The following is a 25,077-nucleotide window of genomic DNA, read 5'->3' on the forward strand; positions in this document are numbered from 1 at the left end:
ACCACTGAAAGCACAAAGCCATTAAATTCTAGAATATTCGCTTTCACGGGAAGTCAAGCCCAAGATCTTAGGTGCTACTGAGGTTCTTGTAACCACTAGGCTATAACACTTTCGTAGCTGGCCACACTTTTTACTGTCCCAAGAAATAAATTTTCTAGAGGCGTCTAGTAACGTGGCCAGCCTCTAAAATTACTTTTGGGTCCTAAAATTAGAAGAAAAAAATATCTCTTAATTTTTTGGAGAAGCCCAATAGAAACTATTGCAAGTCACAAGTCGAGCAATTTTTTTTGTGTATGGTTCCTATAATTTGAACGCGAAACCGATTGCCTTGCGTGAGCCCCCTACCACCACACCACACAATCACTTTTAACCAAGTACAGGAATGTTATCCTCAAGTAATGTGGCTTGAGCTTTGCCTCCTTGGTGCCCCCTCCACCTAAGTTTCACCCTTCTCATGAGCTCCTCCCGAGCTTGGCCTCCCCGACAGTCCTCTGCTCGTTCTTCGACTTACCCGGCACTAGGAGGATCGATGCAAGAGTGAATGGATGACATGGGAGCACCAGGCACTAGTCTGTACAACTAAAAAGACCCGAAAGTCATTGTCACCCATCACTAATCGCCCCCCGTCCCACGGTAATCCCTGTCCCATGTGCTAATTCCGTCGCAAAATAACCCACCGCCCGATCGAAAAAAAAACAACTGCACTCCTAATCACCACCCCCCTCTCTGTAAGTAACCGCGCTCCTAATTGCCCCCTCCGTAATTACCCTGCCCCGCTCGTCTCCTCAGAAGAAGGAACCGCAGCACCTCGCACCCGCGCACAACAATGCCTCCCACGCAAAGAACCGTCAGCTCACTCCAAAGAACTCGTCTCGCTACAAAGAACAGCTGCCCCTGCGCCCTCACCCTCATCGTCGCCAGCTGCTCCTCTCCCCACCTCAGCGCACGGCATATCTGCAACGGAGGCGGATCGACAATTCGGCATCACTGCGCCATCGCCGTCGACCTCGCCCCTGCGCCCTTGCCCTCGCCCTCAGCCACCGCCCCACGCAACCGCTGCGCCGCCGCCTTCCTAGCCCCGCTGCACCACCACAACCCTGCCACGCTCCGCCCCTTCCCGTGCCACGACAGTGATGGGATCCAAGTACCTGAGGCACAAGATCCACGTCACGGATGCGGACTTCTCGGAGAGTCGGAGGAGGACAAGACGCGGGCTTGGCGCGGCCACCACCTCTCACCCTACCCGGGAAGGAGCTGCAGGTGTCCGGCGTGGGGATTCTGTTGCAGATCTCCATGCTCGTGCTCGACGCCTCAGCCACGAACTGTGTTACCACCACTTCTACTAATTCGCCGAGGCCAACGCCTCGCTCCTCATCGGTACGACTCGTCTGCCCTACGCACCATGCCTTATGTCCCTAGCCCAAATGCACGCCTCAGTTCTCAAGATGGAAGAGAGGAGGAAGGAGAGGACGACTGCATCCTTTTTGTGCTGTAGGCTTATCACCATGCCTTGTGCTGCATCCTTTAGAGCCCAACCACTGTCGGCTCTTGGCTTGAACCGGCAGTGATATGTGGCCATTAAGCCACTGCTGGTTAGCGACACAAACTGACAGTGATAGTTGCCATCACTGCCGGTTCGGTCACATCCCAAATCAATTTCTGGTTTTCAGAGCAAAGAACCGACAGTGAAGGGTCAATACTGTCGGTTCTCTTAATTCCGGCAGTGATGAGACCGACAGTGAAGTGCTATTATGTAGTAGTGGTATACACACAAAGAATAGATTGGGAGGCTCTCTAGCCTCAAGTGTGCCAGAAACATGTAGTATCACCAAACGTGCAGAATAGATTGGGAGGCTCTCTAGCCTCAAGTGTGCCAAAAACATGCAGTATCACCAAACACGCACGTGCACGTGTACCCTAATTTTTCTATAGAAATTCCAGAAAAAAGTACGACACCAGGGTTTGAACCCTGGTGGGTAGCGTCCCGCTGGACAGCCCTACCACTGGAACACATGTATTGAGGATAGACCGAGTTGGTTATAGGAAGAAGGTTGGTGAGACAAGAAGATAACGATGATACACTGTTTGATGGGCCCTGTCAAAACAATAGCTACAGTGTTAAATCTCAGTCCATTTTATTTGACTAAATAATCCCACCCAAACAAGAGTAGAGGATCAATTCATTCCTCATAACGAAACACTAGTAGGACGACCCTATATCCGGAAACATAGATAGAATCTTCCTCTCACATGTCTTCTCAAATCAAAGGCACGGTTCCAGGGAATAGCTAGAACGATTCCTAGTCGGAATGTTTGGCTAATTTATATTACCTATGATCAGATGAAACGATTCCTAGGTGGAATTTTTTTTTTTGAGAGGAAAGAAGAATTATATTAGATAATAGCTGATTACATCAGCACATTACAAGTACTATGGAATACACTACATATATCCAGAAATTGATTTTTATCTAAATCGTACCAATGATGTGAATAGCTCATGATCTCAAAACCAAACATGTATAACGTTTTGTATGAATGACCGCACAGGCAAACACTCAGCAAATGGCCAAGAACAGATGCCCAACGAACGACGGCTAACATTCCACCGGGCGAAGTTGAGAAACTTCTTCTTTCTTATGTCTTTCTTCTTCTTCTTTCTGCCATCGAAGAATGAGGAAGGTTGATCTTAAACTTATTTTCACTAGTCCTTCATCATGATCAGATCTAACCACAACAAAATAGAGAAGAGGCCGAAGAAAATTATTCTATGGCGATGACATCATCTCCTTCACTACAAGATATGTGACGGTTTATGACAATTAATCTTTGTCATAATACATGAAATTTATATCACATATTAGCATTTGTGACACCCGCATGACTAAAAAGCTGGCGTCAAAAACCATGTGCCTTAAACCATGTTTTATGTTGTTTTGATGTTGGTGTCACAAATGTATGACATTGGTTTTGATGTCATAAAAGTTTATGACAATTGGTTTTAAGTCACAATTCCTTACACCATGCTACACAGCAAGCAGGCTTATAATGGGCCAAGCCCATTGTTATGGCTCATTTTTTGGCCTAGCTCATTTCTTGTTTCCATGCTTTTTCGGCCTATTTAGGCCCATGTACCAAGCAGGCTTCTAATGGACCAAGCTCATTGTTAAAGCTTATTGTTGACCTATATTTATTTTGGCCCAACCCATCTAGTTTAGGCTGGTCACACGAATGTTTTTGGGCTAGCCCGTGTGAATGTTTTTGGGCTAGTCCACATTTTCATGGGCTGATTATACTGTACTTTTTTATTATGCAACCCACACTACTTTTTTCTGGGTCCCATTTTTCTCAATTACAAAATCATAAGCCATGATTTTATTTTCAGATCCACATTCGAGACAATACTATTTGAAAACAAACAAACTCATATTCGGACATGCATTTTGAACATATAATCAAGAAGCACATTCAGTAATGACCAATTCAGAAGTAACATACGTATATGATCACATTCTATTAAAACTACTAACTACACCCCTAACGAAAGACCTGCAGCAAAATATAACATTGTGACTAGCCGGCAAACACCACCATAGAAAAATACGTCATTACAACTCTAATGGTGAGCTGCGACACCAGGGCTCCCTCAGCTCCCTCCTTCGCCTTGCAAGCTCCTTGTAGATCTTGTTCCTGTGCTAGAACTGCAGAAAATTACAAAGCCTCGAGTTAACATTCTCCAATCAATGATGCAGACAATAACAACAGCAGAAAATCATGCATGAAAAAGAAGGGCAGCCAAGAGCACGAAAAATCTAGGCAAACGAACTCAGCTGACGTTAGGATTAGTACTTCACTAATCACTAGTACACCAATAATCAGAAGGTAACAGTGGTGGCCGCTAGACGAGATTTTTTTTTCATTTTAACCCTTTTTTTAATATAATTTTAAATCTAACACTGTCGGGTTTTTTTAAACTAACACTTTTGGCCGCGCCTATTGCCATGGCGCGGCCAAATGCCTGTGCCGCGCCATGCATGGCAGCGCGGCAGAGGCCTTACGTGGCGGCGACCATCACCGCTGACCGTTGACGTGGCAAGGCTCTGCCGCGCCACCGATCTTAGCGCGGCAGTGCCGCGCCCTGATCCGTGGCGCGGCAGAGCCCGGTATAACCACCGCCGCTGCCTCTTGCCCGAGCAGTCAGCGTTCCGTGAGAAACCCAGCAAGGCAGTGCCGCCGCGCCCGCCTTCGCCCGCGCCTGCCCCCGCGGCTGAGGACGCCGTCCGCCGCGGCCGCGTCTGCCCATGCCAGCTAGCCCGCCCGCGCCAGCAAGCCAGCCGAGGCAGTAAGCGAGCCGTGCCTACCAGGCAGCCGGCCGCCCGGTGCAGCCACCACGCCCGCACGCAGGCACGCCTCCCCCTCCGACCAGAACCTCAGGGCGGCTGCCCGCCTAGGTGCTGCAGCGAGGTACTCCACTAATATAGTTAGCACAGTTAATAAAGTTAGTAAAATTATCAAAGTATAGCTAATATAGTTAGTAAAGTTAGTTAGTTTAGTTAGTATACGTAATATAATAAGTTAGTATAGGTACTAAAGTAAGGTAGTTTAGTTAGTACAGTTATTTACTCTAGTTGTACATTGGATTTAGTCTAATAAGTTGTTGTAGTTAGCCTTGTATAGATGTTAATATTTGATTAGTTAGTATAGTTATAGTTAGAAAAATGTAATAATGTTAGTATGGACATTACGTACAATGATTTCGACGACTTGATGAAGTTTCTTGAAATGGTTTTGCAGATGGATTGTTGTGTTAGAGTTTTGTTCGGAGGAAGTGTTAGGAGAGAAGATGGTATGTTTGAGGATATGGAAGAAGAATTGGAATGGTTTGATGAACCTCCTAGCTTCAACGACCTTTGTGTCCGTTTAAATACAAAGTTTGGGGGTGATTTCACACTCAATGGGAGGTTTGATACTGGGAAGATAAGGGCACACTATGTTCTCATGCCCTTGCGCGACCCAGCTCACTGGTCCTGCTACACTAGGGTTCTCTAAGGTTTCAATGTGCCCATGGCTAAGGTGATGGTGAAGAATGGGTACAGGATCCATGGTGCGCAGACGGCCCATCCATTGATGGTTTTGGAGGCAATGGACAAGCCCGCCTCTGCTAGAGCGATGAGCTCGCTCAGTCTGGCAGTGTCGTCCTCAGCCTCCTCCGCCGGCAAGCCTGCCTCTGCTAGAGCGATGAGCTCGCTCAATTTTGCAGTGTCGTCCTCCTCCTCATCCCCTCATCAGACACCACAATCGATGATTCAACGTTGCGACCAGCTCGTTTTCTGTGCTCATCTAGCTTCTTTAGTTTTGCTTTTAGAGGTTATTCGGGCCATTTGTTCTTAGGACCATACAACCACTCCTTGAAACGACACTTCGCCATTGAATACACCTAAATAACGTGACATTAGTGCATGACACATATAGCTCAACTTTTGAACAAATACACTTTGCACTTACTTCATGCTTGTTTGGACACACAAACTCCAACGTATTGTCAGGGTTTATCACGGCTCGGTCTCCGCAATGACACAGAGGAGGTTCCTCGAGTCGTCTAACTGCGGCTAAGTGCTTCTCCTTAGCCGTCATTGGAGGGGGGTTAGGAGAGGTGTAACCCACCGCTCGAAGTGTTCTCGTGGATGTCGCCCTCTCCACCAATCGTCGAAAATGAGGTATCTGGGGTCAAACTTGTCTGCACCGTCGATCCACTGAAATAAAAAGCACCTCTCATGGTCCTACACAACAAAAATTCAACAAAATATTAGTAACCTAGTAATACAAATAAAAAGAAAAATATACGGAAATAATTACTTACATTAAAACGACTGCACGTGTAGAAGCAACGAGCCGCTGTGTCCGGATGTCTCGATTGAAACACGTCGGCCGGACGACCACAGTCACAATTAGGGACAGGGAGTTCAGGAGGGACGGGGGCATCTTTGCTAGACTCGTCGGGGTACATTTCTCTAGGACGGCCCCGTTTTCGCCATAACTGCTCCCGAAACATGTCTTCCATCTAATAAAACGGTTCAAATTAAACATCAATCAAAACAACGTAAATTAATGAAAAATGTAATCATTTACAATGGAACTAAAATATTATAAACATCAATTATAGCAAAAAAAATATACATGGCAAACATACTTCTAACTAAATCATTAACCTTAACATTGACAAACTCAAACTTATATCTTCATCATAGTTCCCAAACAAAAATTTTCTGCTAACCTTAACTCCATTCATAATATCATATCCAGCATTCAAACGAAAATAAAATATGCGTCAAAACCTTATACGAGGACGAGGAGGGATGGTTCTGGCCGGAGGGGGAGGCGCGCCTGCGTGCAGGCGCGGTGGCTGCACCGGGCGGTCGGCGGCCTGGCAGGCGTGGCTCGCTTACTGCCTCGACTGGCTTGCTGGCGCGGGCGGGCTAGCTAGCATGGGCGGACGCGGCCGCGGCGGACGGCGTCCTCGGCCGCGGGCAGGCGCGGGCGCGGCGGCACTGCCTTGCTGGGTTTCTCGCGGAACGCCGACTGCTCGAGCAAGAGGCAGCAGCGGTGGTTATACCGGGCTCTGCCGCGCCACGGATCAGGGCGCGGCACTGCCGCGCCAAGATCGGTGGCGCGGCAGAGCCTTGCCACGTCAACGGTCAGCGGTGATGGTCGCCGCCACGTAAGGCCTCTGCTGCGCCGCCATGCATGGCGCGGCACAGGCATTTGGCCGCGCCATGGCAATAGGCACGGCCAAAAGTGTTAGTTTTAAAAAAACCGACAGTGTTAGATTTAAAATTATATTCAAAAAAGGGTTAAAATTAAAAAAAAATCCTAGACGATAACAACAGCTATACGGTTCAACAATTGACAAGCAACAGGCCGCGGTGATTGAGAAGAGAAGTGATGGAATAACATAAACAGATGTATGATTGGCACCCATATTATACATATAATCTGCTTCCAATAAGATAACTTTTCTCTTAACTTGCCCACATATCATTTTTGACAGAGTTAAGATCCTCTTGTTCTCAGTTCATCCATTCTTATTTCACAAAGAAATTCACAAAGAAAAAAGATAATGGATCTGGTTGTACCTATCGGCTGAATTCGAAATTAATCCCCGGTGAACCTCTACATGATTGACAGCCAAACATGCAGATGTGTGTAGAAAGGCTCAAACGCACAAACCTACATTCAGAAGCACACATCACTCATTTCATATTAGCTGAGATAAAGTGAGCATAGGACTGGTGTAAGCAACATGGTTATGTTTCTGCCATTCGCATGTTGAGGTCCTTCTCTCAAGGTTTTCAAGACAGTATTACAAAAATAGTCATCACAATCAATTAGTTAAAATCTAAGCACAAGGAAGCAAACTAAAACTGAGCAATAGCCTCCCATCGGTGATGTTAAAATATTATGTGACACTTCAAAAATAAACATAGAGCAATCATTCATGCAACTGATGGAAAAAAGTTAGACAAAGTACTATATATGATTATAACTACTATTTCAATATTTAAAGGCTGGCTGCATATGAGAAATGTAGAAAAGGGCACTTAATTAAATTTTTCTGAACTAGGCGGTAAGCAACAATTAATTTTGCTGCCAGACATCCTTAACTGGAACTGAATAAATTCATGAACTAGGCAGTAAGTAATAATACTTAATTTTGCTATCAGACGTCCTTAACTGGAACTGAATAAATTCATAAGATGAGATCGTCTCAGCACCACTTATTTCTCATATTTTCCTCAAATTTCAGATCCTTAATGTCAATTCCAAATAGTCAAGTGTTTCAATGCATATGCGTCTTATTTAGAATGATAGTAGCGACCCAGGTTACCAGGAAATCACAGCATCTGCATCTTATTCTTTGTGTGACAACAAAAAGAGGAAATAGCAAAACAGCGGGGTTGGGGCATCAGAAACTAGGTCGCGGTGGAGAAGGATGATGGAGCCATGACGCCATGGAGGAAATGGGCCCAGGACAGAGATAGCGACGGAGAGCGCTCAGGGCCCGCCGCGCGGGCATGTGAGGAAGGAGGCATGGTGGGAGAAGATGTTCGTGCCGACACTACACGCGATGCTGACCGAGAGACAGACGCAGCCGGAGAAGAAGACGCCACGGGCGAGGCCGATGTCGAGGAAGAGCGTCATCATGCTGCACGCCACAAGCTTCTTCATGGGGCTGCTGCTAGGGGGGGCCGCGGCTCCAGGATCCCTCTGTTCTCAGATGGCTACAACCAGAGTAGGACTGTAAATAACTAGTGAGTATGCATCATCGAGCGAGCCTTAAGAATTTTAGATGGACCGTGAGAGAAAGCAGGCCGGGTTGGTCTGCAGGCCAAGGGAGGTGCGTCCGGACGGACGAACACCCTCATCAGATCATTATCATTGTCCTTACTCTCAATTTCTTGCTTCTGGTACTAGTTTTGTACTAAAATGGATGTTTTCCATAACAACTCTGTTACGAAGAAAAATACTTTAGATTTTATCTCGTTACTATACTCCCTCTATCCTAGAATAAATTAATTAGATTCGTAAGCTAAACTTTTTTTATGTTTGACCAAAATTATTGAAAAGAGCACAAATATTTATGAAACCAAATAAGCACATTACGAAAATATATCTTATGATGCGTATCTAATAATAATAATTTGGTGTCATAAATATCTGTGCTCTTTTTATAAATTTGGTTAAATTTAAAAAAATGATTTAAGGCAACTCTAGCAATTGATCTATTCAGAAACAAATGTAGTATATAGACTACTCCTAATATATAGTATCATGTTGAAATATCCAAGACAGAGACGTCCAAACAACTCCAAACTGTAAGACTGCTGCCTGTAAGACAGTACCAGGCCAGAAGTTCTGCAGCGTCTAAGAGAGTACCACGGCTCATCTCCCTTTTCTTTTTTATATTTTTTAAGTGGCATTCCAGAATTATAGAGATACCATTAATGCCGAAGAGAAATGTATGCATAAACAGTGATTTGTTATTCCAAAATCAAGGTCTCAACTGAACAGGATCCTGAGTATTGTTCTGAAACAAAAACAAAAAAAGGTGTGGCAAAATCTTGTGTAACTCCTATGATCCTCTATGTTATACACTTTCTGTCCTAATTGACAGAGTTCAACTATAATCAACGTTGAACTTTTGTGGTCCCAACAAATCACATCAGCGTTCAACTTTTGTAGTCCGAACAAATAACAAATTCGTATAACCTTTGATTCTGAATTTCCTTAATTCAGAAACAACAACCCACGCATTCAGGCATTCCATGATGCTGACCGCCTCATGGTCGGCTTCATAGGCCGGTCCTCCTCCATGGAGATCATCATCAGTGTCGATGGGTCCTCCAGCATCATGCGGGCGACGAGGTAACCTGCAATGGACCAGGTTTGGAACTTCCTGGCCTGCTTACCAACGAATCTTCCTAGCTTGCCATCGTAGTACTCAGGCCAGCCGTCCTTGAGCAGCCTCGACTCAGCGAGCTCAATGGCACGTTTTGCCATCTGTGGCCGACCAGTCTTGATACAGGCTGCTGTCAGCAGCCATAGAAGAACTGCACATAAAAATAGTGTGAACAAAAAAAAAATTAATGCTGTGCTTAGTTCTGAGTTTGGCTATAGCTGCAACTAGGTACTGAACAATGATTAAATAAACATTTGTAACTGAGCCAAAAACTCCTGAAGGAGTCAATAAGCAGTGAAGTGATGTCCCTGCTCATGCAGAAGCATAGGAAGAGTAAATAAAAAATATTCAGACTACCTTGTTAACATACAAGCACCAATTATAGAAGTAGAATGACAAGTACAGCTGATCCTACAGAAGATGACATGGTTATCAAGGATTACTAGACCAAACAATTTTTTAGGTGGAGAGCATGGAGAATTCCATTTGTCAATTTCAGAATGGATTTTAGTTTAAACCTTTTCTGTTTCCAACAATTTATTATGAATTAACTTTCAATCTTCGTTCAGGAGCAATAAGTAAAATATGTCCAGGCATTCATCAAATCACTAGTGCAACACATGGAAACTACAGGTCCTTTTTCGAGAACAAACAAAAAGCATTTTGCAAAGAGAGACGATACCTGGCCATGATCCTCCATTGTGGTAACTCCACCGGGTGTTCTTGGGGTCACATCCAGTGATAATTCTCCACTCATGATTCTCAAGGGCAGGATAGCATATCTTCAGAGGCATCTCACCAACTAGCTCATCCCACTTTTCCTCTATCAGATCCATTATAGCAACTGACTGTTCAGGGGTTGCCAGAGATGATACAATGGCAATGCAATTGCCAAGGGCAAACCACCGGAAATCCATCATAGCTGGGCTGACGTTGCCAAGAAAGTAGCCTCCTCGGCATGGCATGAAATCAAACACCCAATCAGGAATGGAATCCGGAATGACATTAAACTTGTTCACAGCTGTGTGGGAATACTCTTCTGTTTTGTATCTGTATATGTTATTCAGCTGGTGAAAATCTAGCCAGAAGTAATTCCTCATGTGGTAGGTCAGTGCATGTAGCCGTTGCCCTATCTTCTCTATGAAATCCTTCCCTTCGCCCTCTGGCTTGAGCATTTGGAGAGCACATCTTAATGCCATATAGAATAGGGCTTGGATCTCAATGGGATAACCATATATACCCTGAAAATTGCAGTAATTATAATCATGCACTGATGGAAAGTTTCATTTAAAATTAACATTTAATTCCAAAGTAGAACAGACAACAAGAGAACATGTGGGGACAATGTACTACAGATTGCCAATTTCTGCCAGTACTATCTGTTTGTATTTCTGCAAAAACTATGCATCTCTTGCCCCCCCCCCCCCCCCCCCCCCCCCCACTGTACCAATAAGGCTATAAAAGATTGCCTTTAAAATTTGGTTGCGAGTAGTATGAGAATATGTGCAACTGTAAAACTACCATAAAAACCTGAAAATTAGAAATTTATTTGAAAATTAAGGTGTCTGAACTATCACCTGAACAGGACACTTTAACAATCTGAGGCTATCCCTAAGTATTGTTAAGGAGACAGGGATGTCCTTGATTACAGAAGAACATGCAGGACCTGCCAATCCCATTGCCACCTCAGCTGATATGTAATAATTCTACAGATATGCATCTAAATATGAATTAGATCAAAGTGAAATGATCCTACCATTCGACGATCAATCATTGAGCAGCCATCTGTGCAAAGCAGAGTTGGAAAAGTATCAAATCCTTCAGATAAGCAGAGATTCAGTATCAACCTCATGCACTTCTGGCAATCAGGTGATTCCGACAAACTAACATCTCCGGTGTACTTTGTATATGCCCGAAGGAGAATGATCCACCAAAATCCAGAGTCGACCGGTGCCACCCTGCCGATTGCACTCTCACCGAAATCAGCAACTAAGGTCTCAGTGTTTCTGTTTTTGTTACGGTCCACCTTGAAACTTGCAGGCATCGCTCCTGCTCCAAGCTTGAATCGGTCTACCATTTTCTCAGAGCTCTGAAGGTGAAGAGTTTTCAAGAGAAAGTTCTTCACTATGTCGGTCTCATTGTTCATTAGAAAAGCCAATGCACTCGGAACGAAATCCCTCACAAAAACCTGCAATAAGGGGGCAGGCAACAGTAGCACGTAATCAGAAACAAAAATACAAGGAAACTTCAGTTACAGACCATACTGCTAATGCTCCATGATAACATATTACAAGAAGGCATTATTGATCAATCAATCTCAGAAAATACAGAACAGAAGTTGAAATCTTGTTGCAAGTGATAGTAAAGACACTGGAAGTCATATCAATGATAAAACAAATAAGATATTAGTATGAGAAACAATGTCAAACCTAAATAACAGATTGAGTACTTATTAATCATGATATATGTATCAAATTATAGCCTGAAAAGGAAAATTATATGGTGGAAACAAGTATAGAAACAGAGCAATGGAAATCAATAAGCGCTAAGTAGACAAATTATGGGTTTGTACATGTAACATGTAAATAACACTCCAGTAATCATAATGCTCAAAACAAAACAAAACAACAAGGTTCCTCTGTTTCCACAAACATGATGTTCCGTGAAGCCCGATTGGCATTCAACATTACCTGATCATAGTTGAGCACTTCCTCCGACGCATGATCCACAGCAGCGATGGTACCGACGGGCTGTTCCCGGAAGTAAACAACCGATTTCCTGAGCGCCTCCCACGCCTCGTTGACCAGCGGGTGCGGTCCGCCTCCGCCGAAATGCGTGCCTGTGGAGAAGGGCGAGTCGAATCCGCCGGACGGGAATGCGGGCGACTGCAGCACGCTGTCGAAGCCGTCGTTGTTGCGGTGGGAGTGGGAGTGGGAGAGCTCGCTCCACGACTGCTCGTCGAAGGAGCGCTTCCGCTCCAGCGTGAACCGCTGCGGCCTGTCGATGATGAGGCGCGACAGATCGAGGTTGATCTCCGCCTCCGAGGCCAGCGAGACGTGCGACGACACCCGCTTCATGCTGCCCGCCGGCTGGCCTGGCGAGATTTTGGATTTCATTCAAGGATTCGCTTCGCGGTAATGGCAAACGAACAAAACAGAAGGAAGAAGAAAAAAAAAATAACAGCAGGTCCGTCCGGCGTCCTTACCGACGAGACGAGGAGAGGCGGGTGGAATGGATGGTCACTGCGCCGGCACGGGAGTGGGGAGGCCGGTGAGGAGGAGGGCGGTCGCCGGAGACCGGAGGGAGGAGGGGGGATGGATCTGGATCGGGGTGAGCTCGGCGCGCAGGGTGGTGGTGCGGTGGTGGACAAGGAATGAAATTGTGACCCCGTGTTCAACGGATGGGATGGGCTTCGGGCCGGGCCTTAAAAAGACCCATCCGAAACTATGGAAATGAAGCAAAATCATTTACTTAAAATATAAGAATAGATATTCGTGAAGGGATTAGCATACCTTTTTGAACGAACAGGGATCAGATAAGATTTCTACTGTAAAAGGATTACCGCCACGATGGGATTAGATGACTGTATCTGTATGTACTACGCACGTCCATGACTTCCTAAATGTTACTGTATCTTTTTTCTTCTCCTTAATCCTTAATAATTATAAAAGTTATCCGTAGGAATCGTTTTTACCTTAGATACCAGAACACTATGGCCGGTTCGGATGGCTAAAACCTGACTAAAAGTGACTGGAAAATACTGTTCCGGTTGAAAAATACTGTTTTGGCTCAAAAAAAGAAGCTGAATAAGTTGAATATAAGATAAGCCGAACGGGGCCTATGATTCAACCTGCTGTCGGCGTATTTGCTTATACTGAAATTTGACTTATGCTAAATATTGTAAGAGAAAAGCACCGGTCTCATGGATACACATGAATAAATACTATATGACTTGACACGAAATCTCTTTTTCCATGAGCAAGAATATTCGCAGACTTTATTGTTGAGCGGAGCATGTTTCTTCAATGACAGAAACATCCACAGATTGGACTAACAACAGGTAAGTAGCATGCAGAATATCAGCCATGTGACGTAGATCGAGTGGATATTTTCTTTATGCGTCATCTCCGAGGCGAACACAAAAAAGAAACGTAAAACGTGCTGTCACATGCAGCATATTATATCCAAATTACCAAGGCCTTGTTTAGATTACCCCAAATTCCAAGTTTTTTCACTCTCTCTCCATCACATCAATTTTTAGCCGCTTGCATGGAGCATTAAATGTAGGTAAAAAAAATAACTAATTGCACAGTTTAGTTGGAAATCACGAGATGAATCTTTTGAACTTAGTTGGTCCACGATCGGACAATATTTACCAAATGAGACGAAAGTGCTACTATTCATCGGGTTGAAATTATTCACAATCTAAACATGGCCCAAAGAAAGAATGCACCTCCATAGAAAACCATGCAAAGTACTACTGCACACCTGCTCACCAGTAATTTTTCCTATTATATTATTACAGTTTGAGTAAGTATTGATTGCCTGTGTAGATTTATATCCTAAAATAAATCTGCTAATTCATTGGCAACCAAAGGTGATAATGACAGTGGATAAGACAGGATATAATTGACCTGTTCGCTGGTTGGTTTCCGGATTGATAAGCTCGACTGGTGTTGATTTGTTGTGAGAGAAAAAACACTGTTAGCCGATAAGCCCTGGCTGAAACCAACAAACGAACAGGACTGATTATAAAATACTACCACTTGTATCAATTTTACTTTTGGAATCTTTTTGGGAGGAAATTTCCTGAGCATGGGAGTAGTATGGGTCAATCTGACAGCTCGTTCGTTTCGGCTGGATTGGTTTATAAGTTATGACTAAAAATACTACTGGCTAATTTAACAGAAAAGAAAAATATTATCATCGACTGATAAGTCAAGACTTCGAATACAGTCGACCAACACGCTGTGAATCGCCGGCAGGCTGCTTCCGAGTAGTCGGCGCAGAAAGGGCGCGGCTGCTCCGGCCGACGGGGCCGACCAGGATCCGACGTGGCACATAAAGGCCATTGGCTGGTGGCTGCATCAGGAGTTGGTGCTGGCTGCTATCATTTGACCAATACTTTAAACATTTTTTTTTTGTTCAAGGAGGACAAGAGATTGATGACGATGTCCTACGGATTTTGCTCCAAAGCGAAAGGACCGGATGAGATATTTTTGCAGAATCCGGAGTCACCGGCCACACGTAGCAGTCATGGTTTTCTTGTAATCATCATGAAAATGAGTTGCACACCATTCGGTATCGCCACAACCTTTTTTTTTCTTGTTAATCAACGAATAAACATTAAGTTATATCTTATATGTGCTATTTGTTTATATTCTATTATACTATAAAAAGACGATGGAACTAAAAATACTATACATATAATATTTTTATACTCACCTAATATGTGAACCATTGATGGCTAATCTAATTTAATATAAAGGCTCCCGAGATATTCTGGCAGTGAGCCTTTGTGTCCTCATCCATAAAAAAAACGATCGCATGCGGCCAGGAGGACCTTATGTGTTCCTACCTTAGAGAAGTGTCGTTGGTGGTTATTGCATATTTTTGCGATAATTTTTTAAGAACATCTAATATTTCAGGATGGTTGAGTGTTAGCCTAAGTGCTGCTACTAATTCATTAGCCGGTGGCAAATTCCTCATAGATGTTGATACGCTAACTATCCATCAGCCACAGATCAGAAGGTGAAATCAAATAGCCACCACTAACCAGCTAGCTAAGAGTTGTTTATAAAAATCATAAATGAGTTGCACACCATTGATTATTGTCCTCGCGACTTTTTTTCCTTTTTCACTCCACCAGAAATTGAGATGTTTCGAAGGTGACTAACGATGACGACCATGCTTGCATTGTCGGAGCGGAATCGAACGAGACATATCTTTTGCGAAACAACGGTAATACCACAATCCTTAAAAAAAAAGGTAGTATCACAAGTGTTTCTGTATCGCCAAAGCCTGCATGTCACATTGTTACACTTTGAAGCATATTTGGATGTGGAGCTAGTCTTGCCTGACCTTGCTCAGCCAGGCAAGCCTAATCTTGCCCATTAAGGAGAGCCATGGTCAGAGAAAAAAGCCGACTTGCACAGAAATCAAGGGAGAAAAAACTCATTACATTTTTCAGTTCCTAGATGGACTTGGTTAGGGAACAAACGTGCCCAATATAAAGTGCCCAAAGTCAGCTTACCACAGTTCCGTGTTTCCATTGTCCATGGTTGGGAACTTTTGTTTTCAATTTTCAACAAGTGCAACAAGTAGGAGGCAAAGTTTTGTGCGAATCCTAGATACCATAAAATAAGCCAAAAGTACCAATTTGGCGTGTGATCTCAATCCTCACGTCTTTCCAACGATGGTGGACCTGCCTTTCCACTTGCCACGTTATAGAGGTCCTGTTTGGTTATCTAGTTAGTTCAGGAACTAAAAGTTTTAGTCCACTTTAGTATATGAACTAAAAGTGAACTAAAGTGGTGTTTGGTTCTTTGAACTAAAATGGACTAAAGTGAAAAGAGAGGGCAATAAATGAGAGACATGGATATCCCCAACACCTTTTAGTCTATTTTAGTACAGTTTTGTGGACTAAAGGACTAAATGATTTTAATCCACTTTTAGTCCAAGTATTTGGCGGTTTAGTCCGCGGATTTTAGTCCAAAATATTTTAGTCTATGGGAACCAAACACCCCCAAACACACATCACCCACTTATAATCATGCACCCACCACATTAATTATTTGCATAATTTTTTTAAGAAGGGAAATCGGACAAGCAAAGCAAATCGGGCTTAAATTTCGGCCGGCCCGTGTTCATCCGTCCGTCTTTCATCATGGACTGGGCTTAGTGCTAAATAGTACTCGTACAGGCTTCAAAAGTTTAGCAACCCATTAAACTTCCAAAGACACTTTACTGGCCCAGACCGTTACAACAGTCGGCCCATTCACTCACTCACGGGCCCCTGAAAATGGGTGGCGACCACGACGTCCCAAGCGGGGCCCACGGCGCTGCAACAAAACCGCAAAACCCCAAACTCCAAGTCCTCCCAAAGGAGCCCATTCTTCCCCCCTACGCTGCCGTTGCCGCTCCTCGCCTCGCCTGTCGCCTCCTTGCGCCATGGACGCCGGCGAGTGCTCCACCTCCACCAAACCCCCGCAGCCCTCGGCCGCCTCCCCGCCGTCCCCCTCCGTGTGGGCCAGGCTAGGTACGGCAGGGAAGCCGCCCCCTCCCCTCCTTCTCCACGGGTTCCTTCATCTGCACGGCTTCTTGATTCTTTTTTTTTTTTTTTTTTTGGTTTGGTTGTCCCATTCCTGATTACTTGGCAGTGCCCGCCGATTCTGCGTGCCCGGTGGTGGAGGTGGCCGAGGACGACTCCGTGGTCTGCTCCCTCGTCGCGCCGCCGGCCTGCGGCGGCGGTGGGGAGGAGGTCGCGTGGTGCGAGATCAGGCGCAATGCCGGGGACGCGTCGTCCGCCACGATTCGGAACCTCAGGTGCTCTATCCCTGCCTGTGCGGATTGCGTCGATGCCGTTTTCGTGTTCTTGCGGATTCTCTGACTCTGGTGCCGTGTCGTGTAAGACTCCGTTGTTTCACTGCGTGTCCTTGCGAGACGAGTGACAAAATGTCAGAAAAAGGCAACTGACGGGGACTTTGTGTGAGCTCTGTTCATCGCCTCGTCAGTTGTTACAGGAATTGGTGGTAGGTTACAACCTAATTGGTTGTCACGGCTCCAATGTTGGAATGGATGTGTTACCTTTACCTTTAGTGCTTGCCTGCATACCTCGAATGTTCTCCAGTGTGATCCCTTGAAAGCGGTACAGTGGTAGTGATAGCGAGGCTAATTTGTTGCATGTTCCCCTTTTAGTCGACTTGGAGGTACCAGCTTTTTGTATCCTCGTCTGTTCCAGATTGGGTTTATCTGTTTTCCTAGATTGTTGTAGTCTAAAAGTTGTCGAGAATGCTCATTATATAGCTAGAGAAGTCAGGCAAGTTGCAGTTTTGCTAGCGGCGGGATTTGCCTACATTTCATATAAATCATAGATTCCAATTGGTAGCAGTTTGTCTATACATTTGATTAGTCTGATTGTGCAAAATCAAGAATAGGAAATGCATATTGCAAACTCACATGGACTTGGGGGCCAGACTGTTAATTCTTGGCACTCTCTTTAACTTATTTGATGACTGGAAGATATGTCTTGCCAAAAGGAAAATAAAAAATGTTTGATCTTTATGTAATCTCTTGGCTCACGAAATTAACCTTTTTCTATGATTTGTTTTTGTTGAATTCCTCCTGATGTTACATGCTTCTCATGTCTTCCCTGTTCCATTGATAAAGCTCGGATGCAATTATTGTTGATGGAAGAATTGTCAAACAAGAATGTGTAGACATCAAACCAGGCAGTGAGATTATCTCTGGACCCCAGAAAGAAGGTATGATTATTTTCAGGACCTTGACAGCAAATCTTTATCCTGAAAAAGAATGTACTACCCTTGTGTCTTTGGGAAGCCTTGAACAGCTTTGAGATGTTTTGACATATTCATATATCAATGATTTGGTACAGTGAACAATTTAAAAATTCCTTTTTTTTTGTGCCTCTCTAATTCTTAACAAGTGAAATGAATGTCTCTAACACATGCATGTGCTTCATTATTTTTCCAGGGCATTTAATATATACCTTTGAAATTACAGAGGCAGAGGATCATGAAAAAAAGAATGTCAAGGTATTATTCTGGAAGTTAGTAGTCATGTACAAAGATCGACTTCACATACTATTTTTCCCTGGGCATGTGTGTGTTGTATTCTTATACTCTTTTATCGGTACCTAGCTCTCCTACAGCCAGGTTGGAGAAAGAAAAACTAACTTCTAGCTAAATATATGGTGTCAGATTGTTCTAGATATCGAGAATGCAAAATGCAGCATATGCCTGAATTTATGGCATGATGTTGTTACTGTTGCTCCATGCCTGCACAACTTCTGGTAAGTTTGTTAGTATTACATGCTTCTGTTGGCTTCTCTGAAAGTCTTGGCTCTGATCCTTCATTTTTTTAAGCAATGGATGTTTCTCAGAGTGGTTAAGAAGGTCTTCATCTAATTCACGTGATAAAAGCCAGAGTGCTGCATGCCCACAATGTAGGACAGCAGTTCAATCAGTTGGAAGGAATCACTTCCTGCATAATATTGAAGAGGCACGATATTTACTGCTAATGACTTTGTTCATTAATATGTTCCTAAAACTGCTATGAACTGCTAGGTTTATTTGTTTCTATGCCTTTTGTAGGCTATATTGCAAGCTTTTTCCTCACTACAGAGGTCTGATGAGGAGATTGCATTGTTAGAGTCGTATGCTTCAGTTAAATCGAATATTGTGAGTGAAGCAGTTCTAAATTAACATTTTTCTTTGAGTTAGTTCATATAAGATAATACCTGCTGGGTGCAAGCTTTACCTTCATCAAAGTTCAGCTAGGCGCTAGGCGGAATCTAGGCGCTGACCCTCAGCCTAGCGCCTAGGCGGGATTAATCGCGCCTAGGCGTTCCTAGGCGTTTTCCTAGGCGTTTTCCAATACATACTTAAATTTATTATACATACTTAAGTACTTAAAAGAAAAGAAAAAATAGAAGACCAATGGTCATGGAACAGGGAGAAAAGAGAAGTAAGGCCCATAAAGAGAAGTAAGGCCCAGCGCACCTTCTCCACGCCTCCTCCCACACCGCCGCCGCCCGCGCCTGCGCCTGCGCCCGCCCGAGCGCCTGCCGCCCGCGCGAGCGCCCAGCCGCCCGCGCACGCGCCCACCGCCGCCCGCGCAAGCCCGCGCGAGCGCCCGCCGCCGCTCGCAGCTCCTCCTCCCCCACCGACTACCTCCGCCAGGCGCTCCTCCACCACCACCGCCTGCCCGCAGCAAGCCCGCGCGAATCGCACCGCTGCCGCTCGCAGCTCCTCCTCCCCACCGACGACCTCCGCCAGGCGCTCCTCCACCACCACCGCCGCCCGCGCAAGCCCGCGCGAGCGCCCGCCGCCGCTCGCAGCTCCTCCTCCCCCACCGACGACCTCCGCCAGGCGCTCCTCCACCACCACCGCCGCCCGCGCAAGCCCGCGCGAGCGCCCGCTGCCGCTCGCAGCTCCTCCTCCCCCACCGACGACCTCCGCCAGGCGCTCCTCCACCACCACCGCCGCCCGCGCAAGCCCGCGCGAGCGCCCGCCGCCGCTCGCAGCTCCTCCTCCCCCACCGACGACCTCCGCCAGGCGCTCCTCCACCACCACCGCCGCCGCCGACGAGCCACCGCCGCCGACGAGGTCCGCCTACCCCCATAGGCGAGGCGGACACCCTCCGACTAGAGCCTAGTCGCGCCTAGTCGCGCCTAGGCGAGCGCCTAGCGGAACTATGCCTTCATACCATGCATTCATAATCTTCTGAAGTTAGCCGGTCACAGAAAAAAAAAATTATCACTGAACCAAAGTTAGCATTTTGTGACAATTGTTAGGTACTAAGGTGCTCAACGTACCGAATTTATGGATGTTTGGTACTATTGTATTCTGTTCTACTACTATATATTTCTGTTATTTATATCTTCTGGCCCCAATATACTTAATTTTGGTTGATGTGTTGTTTGATGGCTTAGGTTTTGGGTAAACAGCAAAATCAATCAAGGAAAAGACGTTTTTCACGTTCTAGTGATGAGATCAACAATCCAGGACCTACCATGTCCTCAATGCCGTAAGTGCGGAATATTGTAGTTCAGTTAAATAAGCCTTGATATCCAGTGATCTTAAATTCTGTTGGTGATCATGTCAGAGTATCTTTCTTGTCAGTGAGCTGTATGTCAAGATTATATCATGATTTTTTTATCATAGGCTTATGGAACCTCTTTAACCCATGAATCATATATTTGTTCTTTATATGTATTAATTTAATATTTTAATAAAAAATGGGTTGAAGAGTTGGTTGGTAACTTGGCTCAATATTTTTAGAAATTATTTTTCTAAAAAAAAATCACAATGTCCGAGTTGTGTTGTGATTCAATCATGCTATGTTTCACATGAGTTTGAAATTAGTTAACTATTCTTGCACTGGCGTGGTAATTGAGGTAGCTTTTATGTCTTCAATAAAAACAGGGAAAATGTACCTTTTGATCTTATAGCATAGTAATATGACTGGTTGAGAATTAGATTTATCCTTCTAAATGCTTCTTGAAAAGCGTTGTTCATCTTTCCTTTTTCGTGCACCTGAATGACAAGAATATTGCAGGCAATGAATTTGGTGGATTTAGATGCAGTCCAGGAGCTGTGCATTCGCAATGCAATGGATGTGGAGGGATGATGCCAGCCAGATCTAACATCAGTATACCACAAAAATGTGATTGCCTGTTCTGATATTCATTTCTTCTCTAGTAGATTGCAATAAGTTATAACCCCAAAGTTTTTCATTTCGTTGATTGTATAACCCTGAAAAGGCCTTTTTTGCATGGGCCTTGACCCTTGGATCCTAATCCATTTTACAAGGAAGTGGTGCCATGATTAGGAAATGGAATGGAATTTAATGCTTTGTATTGTTCTTGGTTGTACTTATTTTTTGCCTTTTATTTTTCTTGACCTGATGAATATGCTTGACATTAGTTGGTTAACTATATTTATTTTTGTTTCATAAAGATGCACAAATGGTATGAGGAATATTCCCATTTGCCCCTCATAAAATTTGAACATAACAATCTCCATGGAAAGTTTGATTGCACGTTTTCCCAACCAAAGTTTGATGATACTGTTCATGCATGAATAGGATGAGAAATATTCTCATTTGCCCCTCAGAAATTTCTAAGTTTGCAACCACCACTGGAAGTTCAGTTGCACGTTTTTCCCACCAAACTCTATGATAATATTTATATTTATGTGCCTTGAATTCTAACTTTGCTGGTGCCAAACTACCCAACTGTATTCACAGGCATGGGGTGTGATAAAGTGTTTTGTGGGGCTTATTGGAGTTCACAAGGTGTGAATTCAAGTCATTGTAATCTAATCTGCAACCCGGATACTTTCAAGAGTGTAAGCTACTCATTGATATTTGTTAAGTCTCATTATACTTTTGATCATCATACACAGTGCTGGGCGATGTTCTGAATGCAAATTGTGTAATATTGCAGATCTCTCAGCGACATATCTCTGCACTTCCTGACATAATTCATGGGGGCAATCCATATGAAAAAGATGTAGGAATATTCCAGCATTATCATATCCCTGGCCCGTATTGTAATTTCAAATATTATGGTTTCTCCTCTTTTGTTTTCTAGATTACAGAAAGATGCATACAGCAATCAGGCAAAACATTGCAAGCTGTAATCTCAGAGTGGATATCAAAATTTGACAACATGGAAATAGGTATGTTGCAACCTTCAGAGTTGATTTTCCTTTTGATGCGCATTGTGATGGGCTGATAACAGTGAAAGAATATGTATTATAAACATTAACTGTTCCTTGACATGAACCACATGACAAAAGAATATATTCCTTTGTAATTTGCTTGCTCAGTTGCAGAACAGGAACCGGATTTCTTTTTCATTGACTGAACTGTTAATATTTGTGATCTCTAGCTCCCAACATTATGTCATGTTCTCATTTTTTTGCGATTTCTGGTTAAACATCAACAAAAAATTCATAAAACTAGTATCTATTGACTGTATATGGTTCATTCCTTCATGGGTTGTTGCATCAGATTTATTTTTTTGTTTTGCATAACTGTAAGGTTTGTAACTTTATATACATTATAACTGTTCACTTGTTCAGTTAAATTATTCAAGTTCTGCTGTGTTAACTTGTTCAGTTAATTTTATTCACTCTATGAAAATGAAACTCCTGTACGTATGTGACACAAGGTTTACTTACTGGGCTTTATTGTACATCTTGTGTCTTATTGCAGATGCCTGAGCTTTTGCACTGACATGGTGTTCTTGTTCTGATTTATGTAGATCGCTCAAGGTTGCAATTGAATAATGTGGATGCAATTACTTCCAGGACATATATTTGCAAGTAATGACTTTTTTCTGAGTTCAGAAGATTGTTGTCTATTAAATTATGTTGTATTAACTCATTTTATGAATTCAAATGAATGCAGCCAATGTTACAGCAAGTTCATTGATTTCTTGCTCTACTGGTTCCGCGTATCAATGCCCCGAAACGTATGTATACTGAACATACTTATGTTAATTACCTTGGTAGTCTAACATTGCAGATTGCACTATGTTCCTACAAGATGTTTTTTCTGTTAGTTGATTTGTCACTAGACCTGTTCATATTCTGGGGTTGGGCCTTAAAAGGTGTGCCACTGAAATGGCAAAGCCAAATCCTCCTGACATGGGCTGGAGCCTAAATTCTGACCTGAAGCTCAAAACAATATGTTCTTATTTTTTTAGAAAATATTGTCTTTAAATGAAATATATGGACAAAAGTATATGAAAAACATTACCTTTTTCCCTGTCAGAAACCCATGAATAAGTCTGACAGATGTACCAAATTTCTGCAAATGGCTACTATATATTACACCCACAAATAAAAACATGCATTCAATCAAACTCAAAAAGTCAAGGCAAGGTCCATGTCGTTGATTGCACAACTGGTAGTTTGTTGTCATTAGTGTGTGGGCTTCCTGCTTCCCAAGTTCAGTGTAAGTTTGGCCTCCCTAAGAGCTTTGGATACTGTTAATACTTACATCTGAGACAAATGTTTAAATATATACCAAGAAAAAACAAGAAGGCCTACCAAATCAAAACAAATTTGCAATTGCCGCAAAAAAGAAACAGTGATCGTTCATGTGATTTCCAATCTATTTTATGACAACTATTCCATGCATACTAATAGAGTTTATTCTCTGATTTTTCATGTCATTTGTAATGTGTTTCTTTTGTTCTGCACTTGAAGTAGTAATTCATGTTCTATGCAATAGTGGAAGTAAACGTAAATGACATTAGTTGTGTTTCACAGATTAGTATATGGTGGATCTGGATCAAATATTATTTGATATATTAAGTCGAGCAACAAATTTCAGAAACATAACCGGCTTTTTAAACTATATTTATCTTACATTCCTGTGTTCCCAGAATTTTTTTTTTGTTAAATTTTGTGTTTGAATGCTTGAGCTGTTAAACTGAACATGCTTCTGAATTATCCACTGATTGGTACGAAGTTAAGAGTTAGGTTTAACTTTACAATTCTATTCCCTCCATCCCAAATTATAAGACGTTTGACTTTTTTGACCCCAAATTTGACCATTCGTCTTATTCAAAAAATTTGTGCAAACATAGTCAAATTTAGGTCATTCTTGAAGAACTTTTATTAATAAATCAAGCCACGACAAAAGAAGTGATATTTTGCACAAATTTTTGAATAAGACGAGTGGTCAAACTGTGTAAAAAACGTAACGTCTTATAATTTGGGATCGAGGAAGTACATATCAATGTATGAGTTTCTTTCATGTTAAATCCTTGACTATTTGAGATGGCCAAGAAAAGGCCAGTGCTGACTGTCTAACTATTGTTGCTTTCAAATACCCTGATTAGAATAACAAATGTGTCTTAAGAAACACGATGCTAAAGACTTTGTGCTTGTTATTGATATAATAAGTGGGTCCCAGTCTCCTCCATGAAAAAAGAAAATTAGCTTTCATTTTAAGCCGAATCTTATCTTCAGCACATAATAGACACATCGAGCACAAACATAGATATATAAACCTCCTGATGAAGCGCCACAGCACTGCCTCATTTATTTATTTGATTTGATCCCATTGGTCCGCTAATTGCAATCGTGATGCTCTGTTATTGCAGCTCCTTCCGCCTGATGCCGCCGACAGGGAGAGCTGCTGGTACGGTTTCATGTGCCGCACCCAGCACCACCGGCCTGACCATGCCAAGAAGCTCAACCACGTCTGTCGCCCGACCAGAGGCAACCCCTAGTTCCAGCCGCATCTCTGGGTGATTTCCAAAAAAATGTGCAGTGATTCTGTAGTGTAGAAGTAGAACCTCATGGCTGAGCCTAAACACATGTATGTAACACAATCACGTGAGACTATTTCTGTCACCATTATCATTTCCATCCATTGTGAGACTATTTCTGTCATCATTATCATTGGCATCCATTGTGAGTGTGATGTTGAGCATTCAAAATGGTCAGGATGTCTGGCGTCCATGTTGAAACCCTTTTGATTTGATCCTGGCTGGACCTGACAAGGAAATTACTTATATTGCTGCTGCTGGTGCTGCCGGAACCGCCGCTCTGTCGGCAGGTCGGGGGATCGTTGAAGTGAATTGAATGGATCCCAGGGCGTTCTGGTGCGGTGGTGCCCATGGCGAAGATGCAGAAAATGGTGATGGGCTGATGCCTGAGCCTGACCCCTGACGGCGATGCGTGTATATCTGCAGGCCTCAACGCGTCTCCCCATCGCTGTCGGAGACTCAAGACCTTGCACTGCATGCAGCAAAGTCGCTGCACAGAATTTGTTAGCGAGTCCTTGTCAGGCGACTGTCCTGCGTGGACATGCTTGGTTCGCAAAACAGCCTTCAGTCTGAAGACAGAGAAAGAAGCAGC

The 25,077-nt window shown here is 43.6% G+C and overlaps 1 protein-coding gene and 1 pseudogene across 2 annotated transcripts; one reads left to right on the forward strand and one right to left on the reverse strand.

Annotated features, from left to right (window-relative positions):
* Window positions 1-9,020: 9,020 nt before the first annotated feature.
* On the reverse strand, window positions 9,021-12,801 carry LOC136483575 (probable alkaline/neutral invertase F). 2 transcript variants are annotated; one of them, XM_066480690.1, is made up of 5 exons: window positions 12,663-12,801; window positions 12,148-12,551; window positions 11,214-11,645; window positions 10,140-10,698; window positions 9,021-9,608 (listed from the first exon to the last, which is right to left on the reverse strand). In XM_066480690.1, exons 2-5 carry the CDS (start codon window positions 12,532-12,534, stop codon window positions 9,313-9,315), a joined length of 1,674 nt encoding a protein of 557 aa, XP_066336787.1. In that variant the 5' UTR covers window positions 12,535-12,551; window positions 12,663-12,801; the 3' UTR covers window positions 9,021-9,312. The 2 variants fall into 2 exon arrangements, with proteins under 2 accessions (XP_066336787.1, XP_066336788.1); XM_066480691.1 differs by having other exon boundaries at window positions 12,148-12,546; window positions 12,663-12,736.
* A 3,770-nt stretch (window positions 12,802-16,571) lies between these two features.
* Window positions 16,572-24,587, forward strand: LOC136483577 (uncharacterized; annotated as a pseudogene).
* Window positions 24,588-25,077: the final 490 nt, after the last annotated feature.

The sequence above is a fragment of the Miscanthus floridulus genome, chromosome 9, assembly GCF_019320115.1.
Source record: "Miscanthus floridulus cultivar M001 chromosome 9, ASM1932011v1, whole genome shotgun sequence".
NCBI lineage: Eukaryota > Viridiplantae > Streptophyta > Magnoliopsida > Poales > Poaceae > Miscanthus > Miscanthus floridulus.

Bases quoted from the DNA above. Each gene is read 5' to 3' on its own strand.
- LOC136483575 (XM_066480690.1), bottom strand. From the start codon at position 12,534: ATGAAGCGGGTGTCGTCGCACGTCTCGCTGGCCTCGGAGGCGGAGATC. The intron at 10,699-11,213 runs GTAGGATCATTT...TGCAATTTTCAG, and splicing joins CAATGATTGATCGTCGAATG to GGTATATATGGTTATCCCAT. The intron at 9,609-10,139 runs GTATCGTCTCTC...TTTTATGTGCAG, and splicing joins CAATGGAGGATCATGGCCAG to TTCTTCTATGGCTGCTGACA.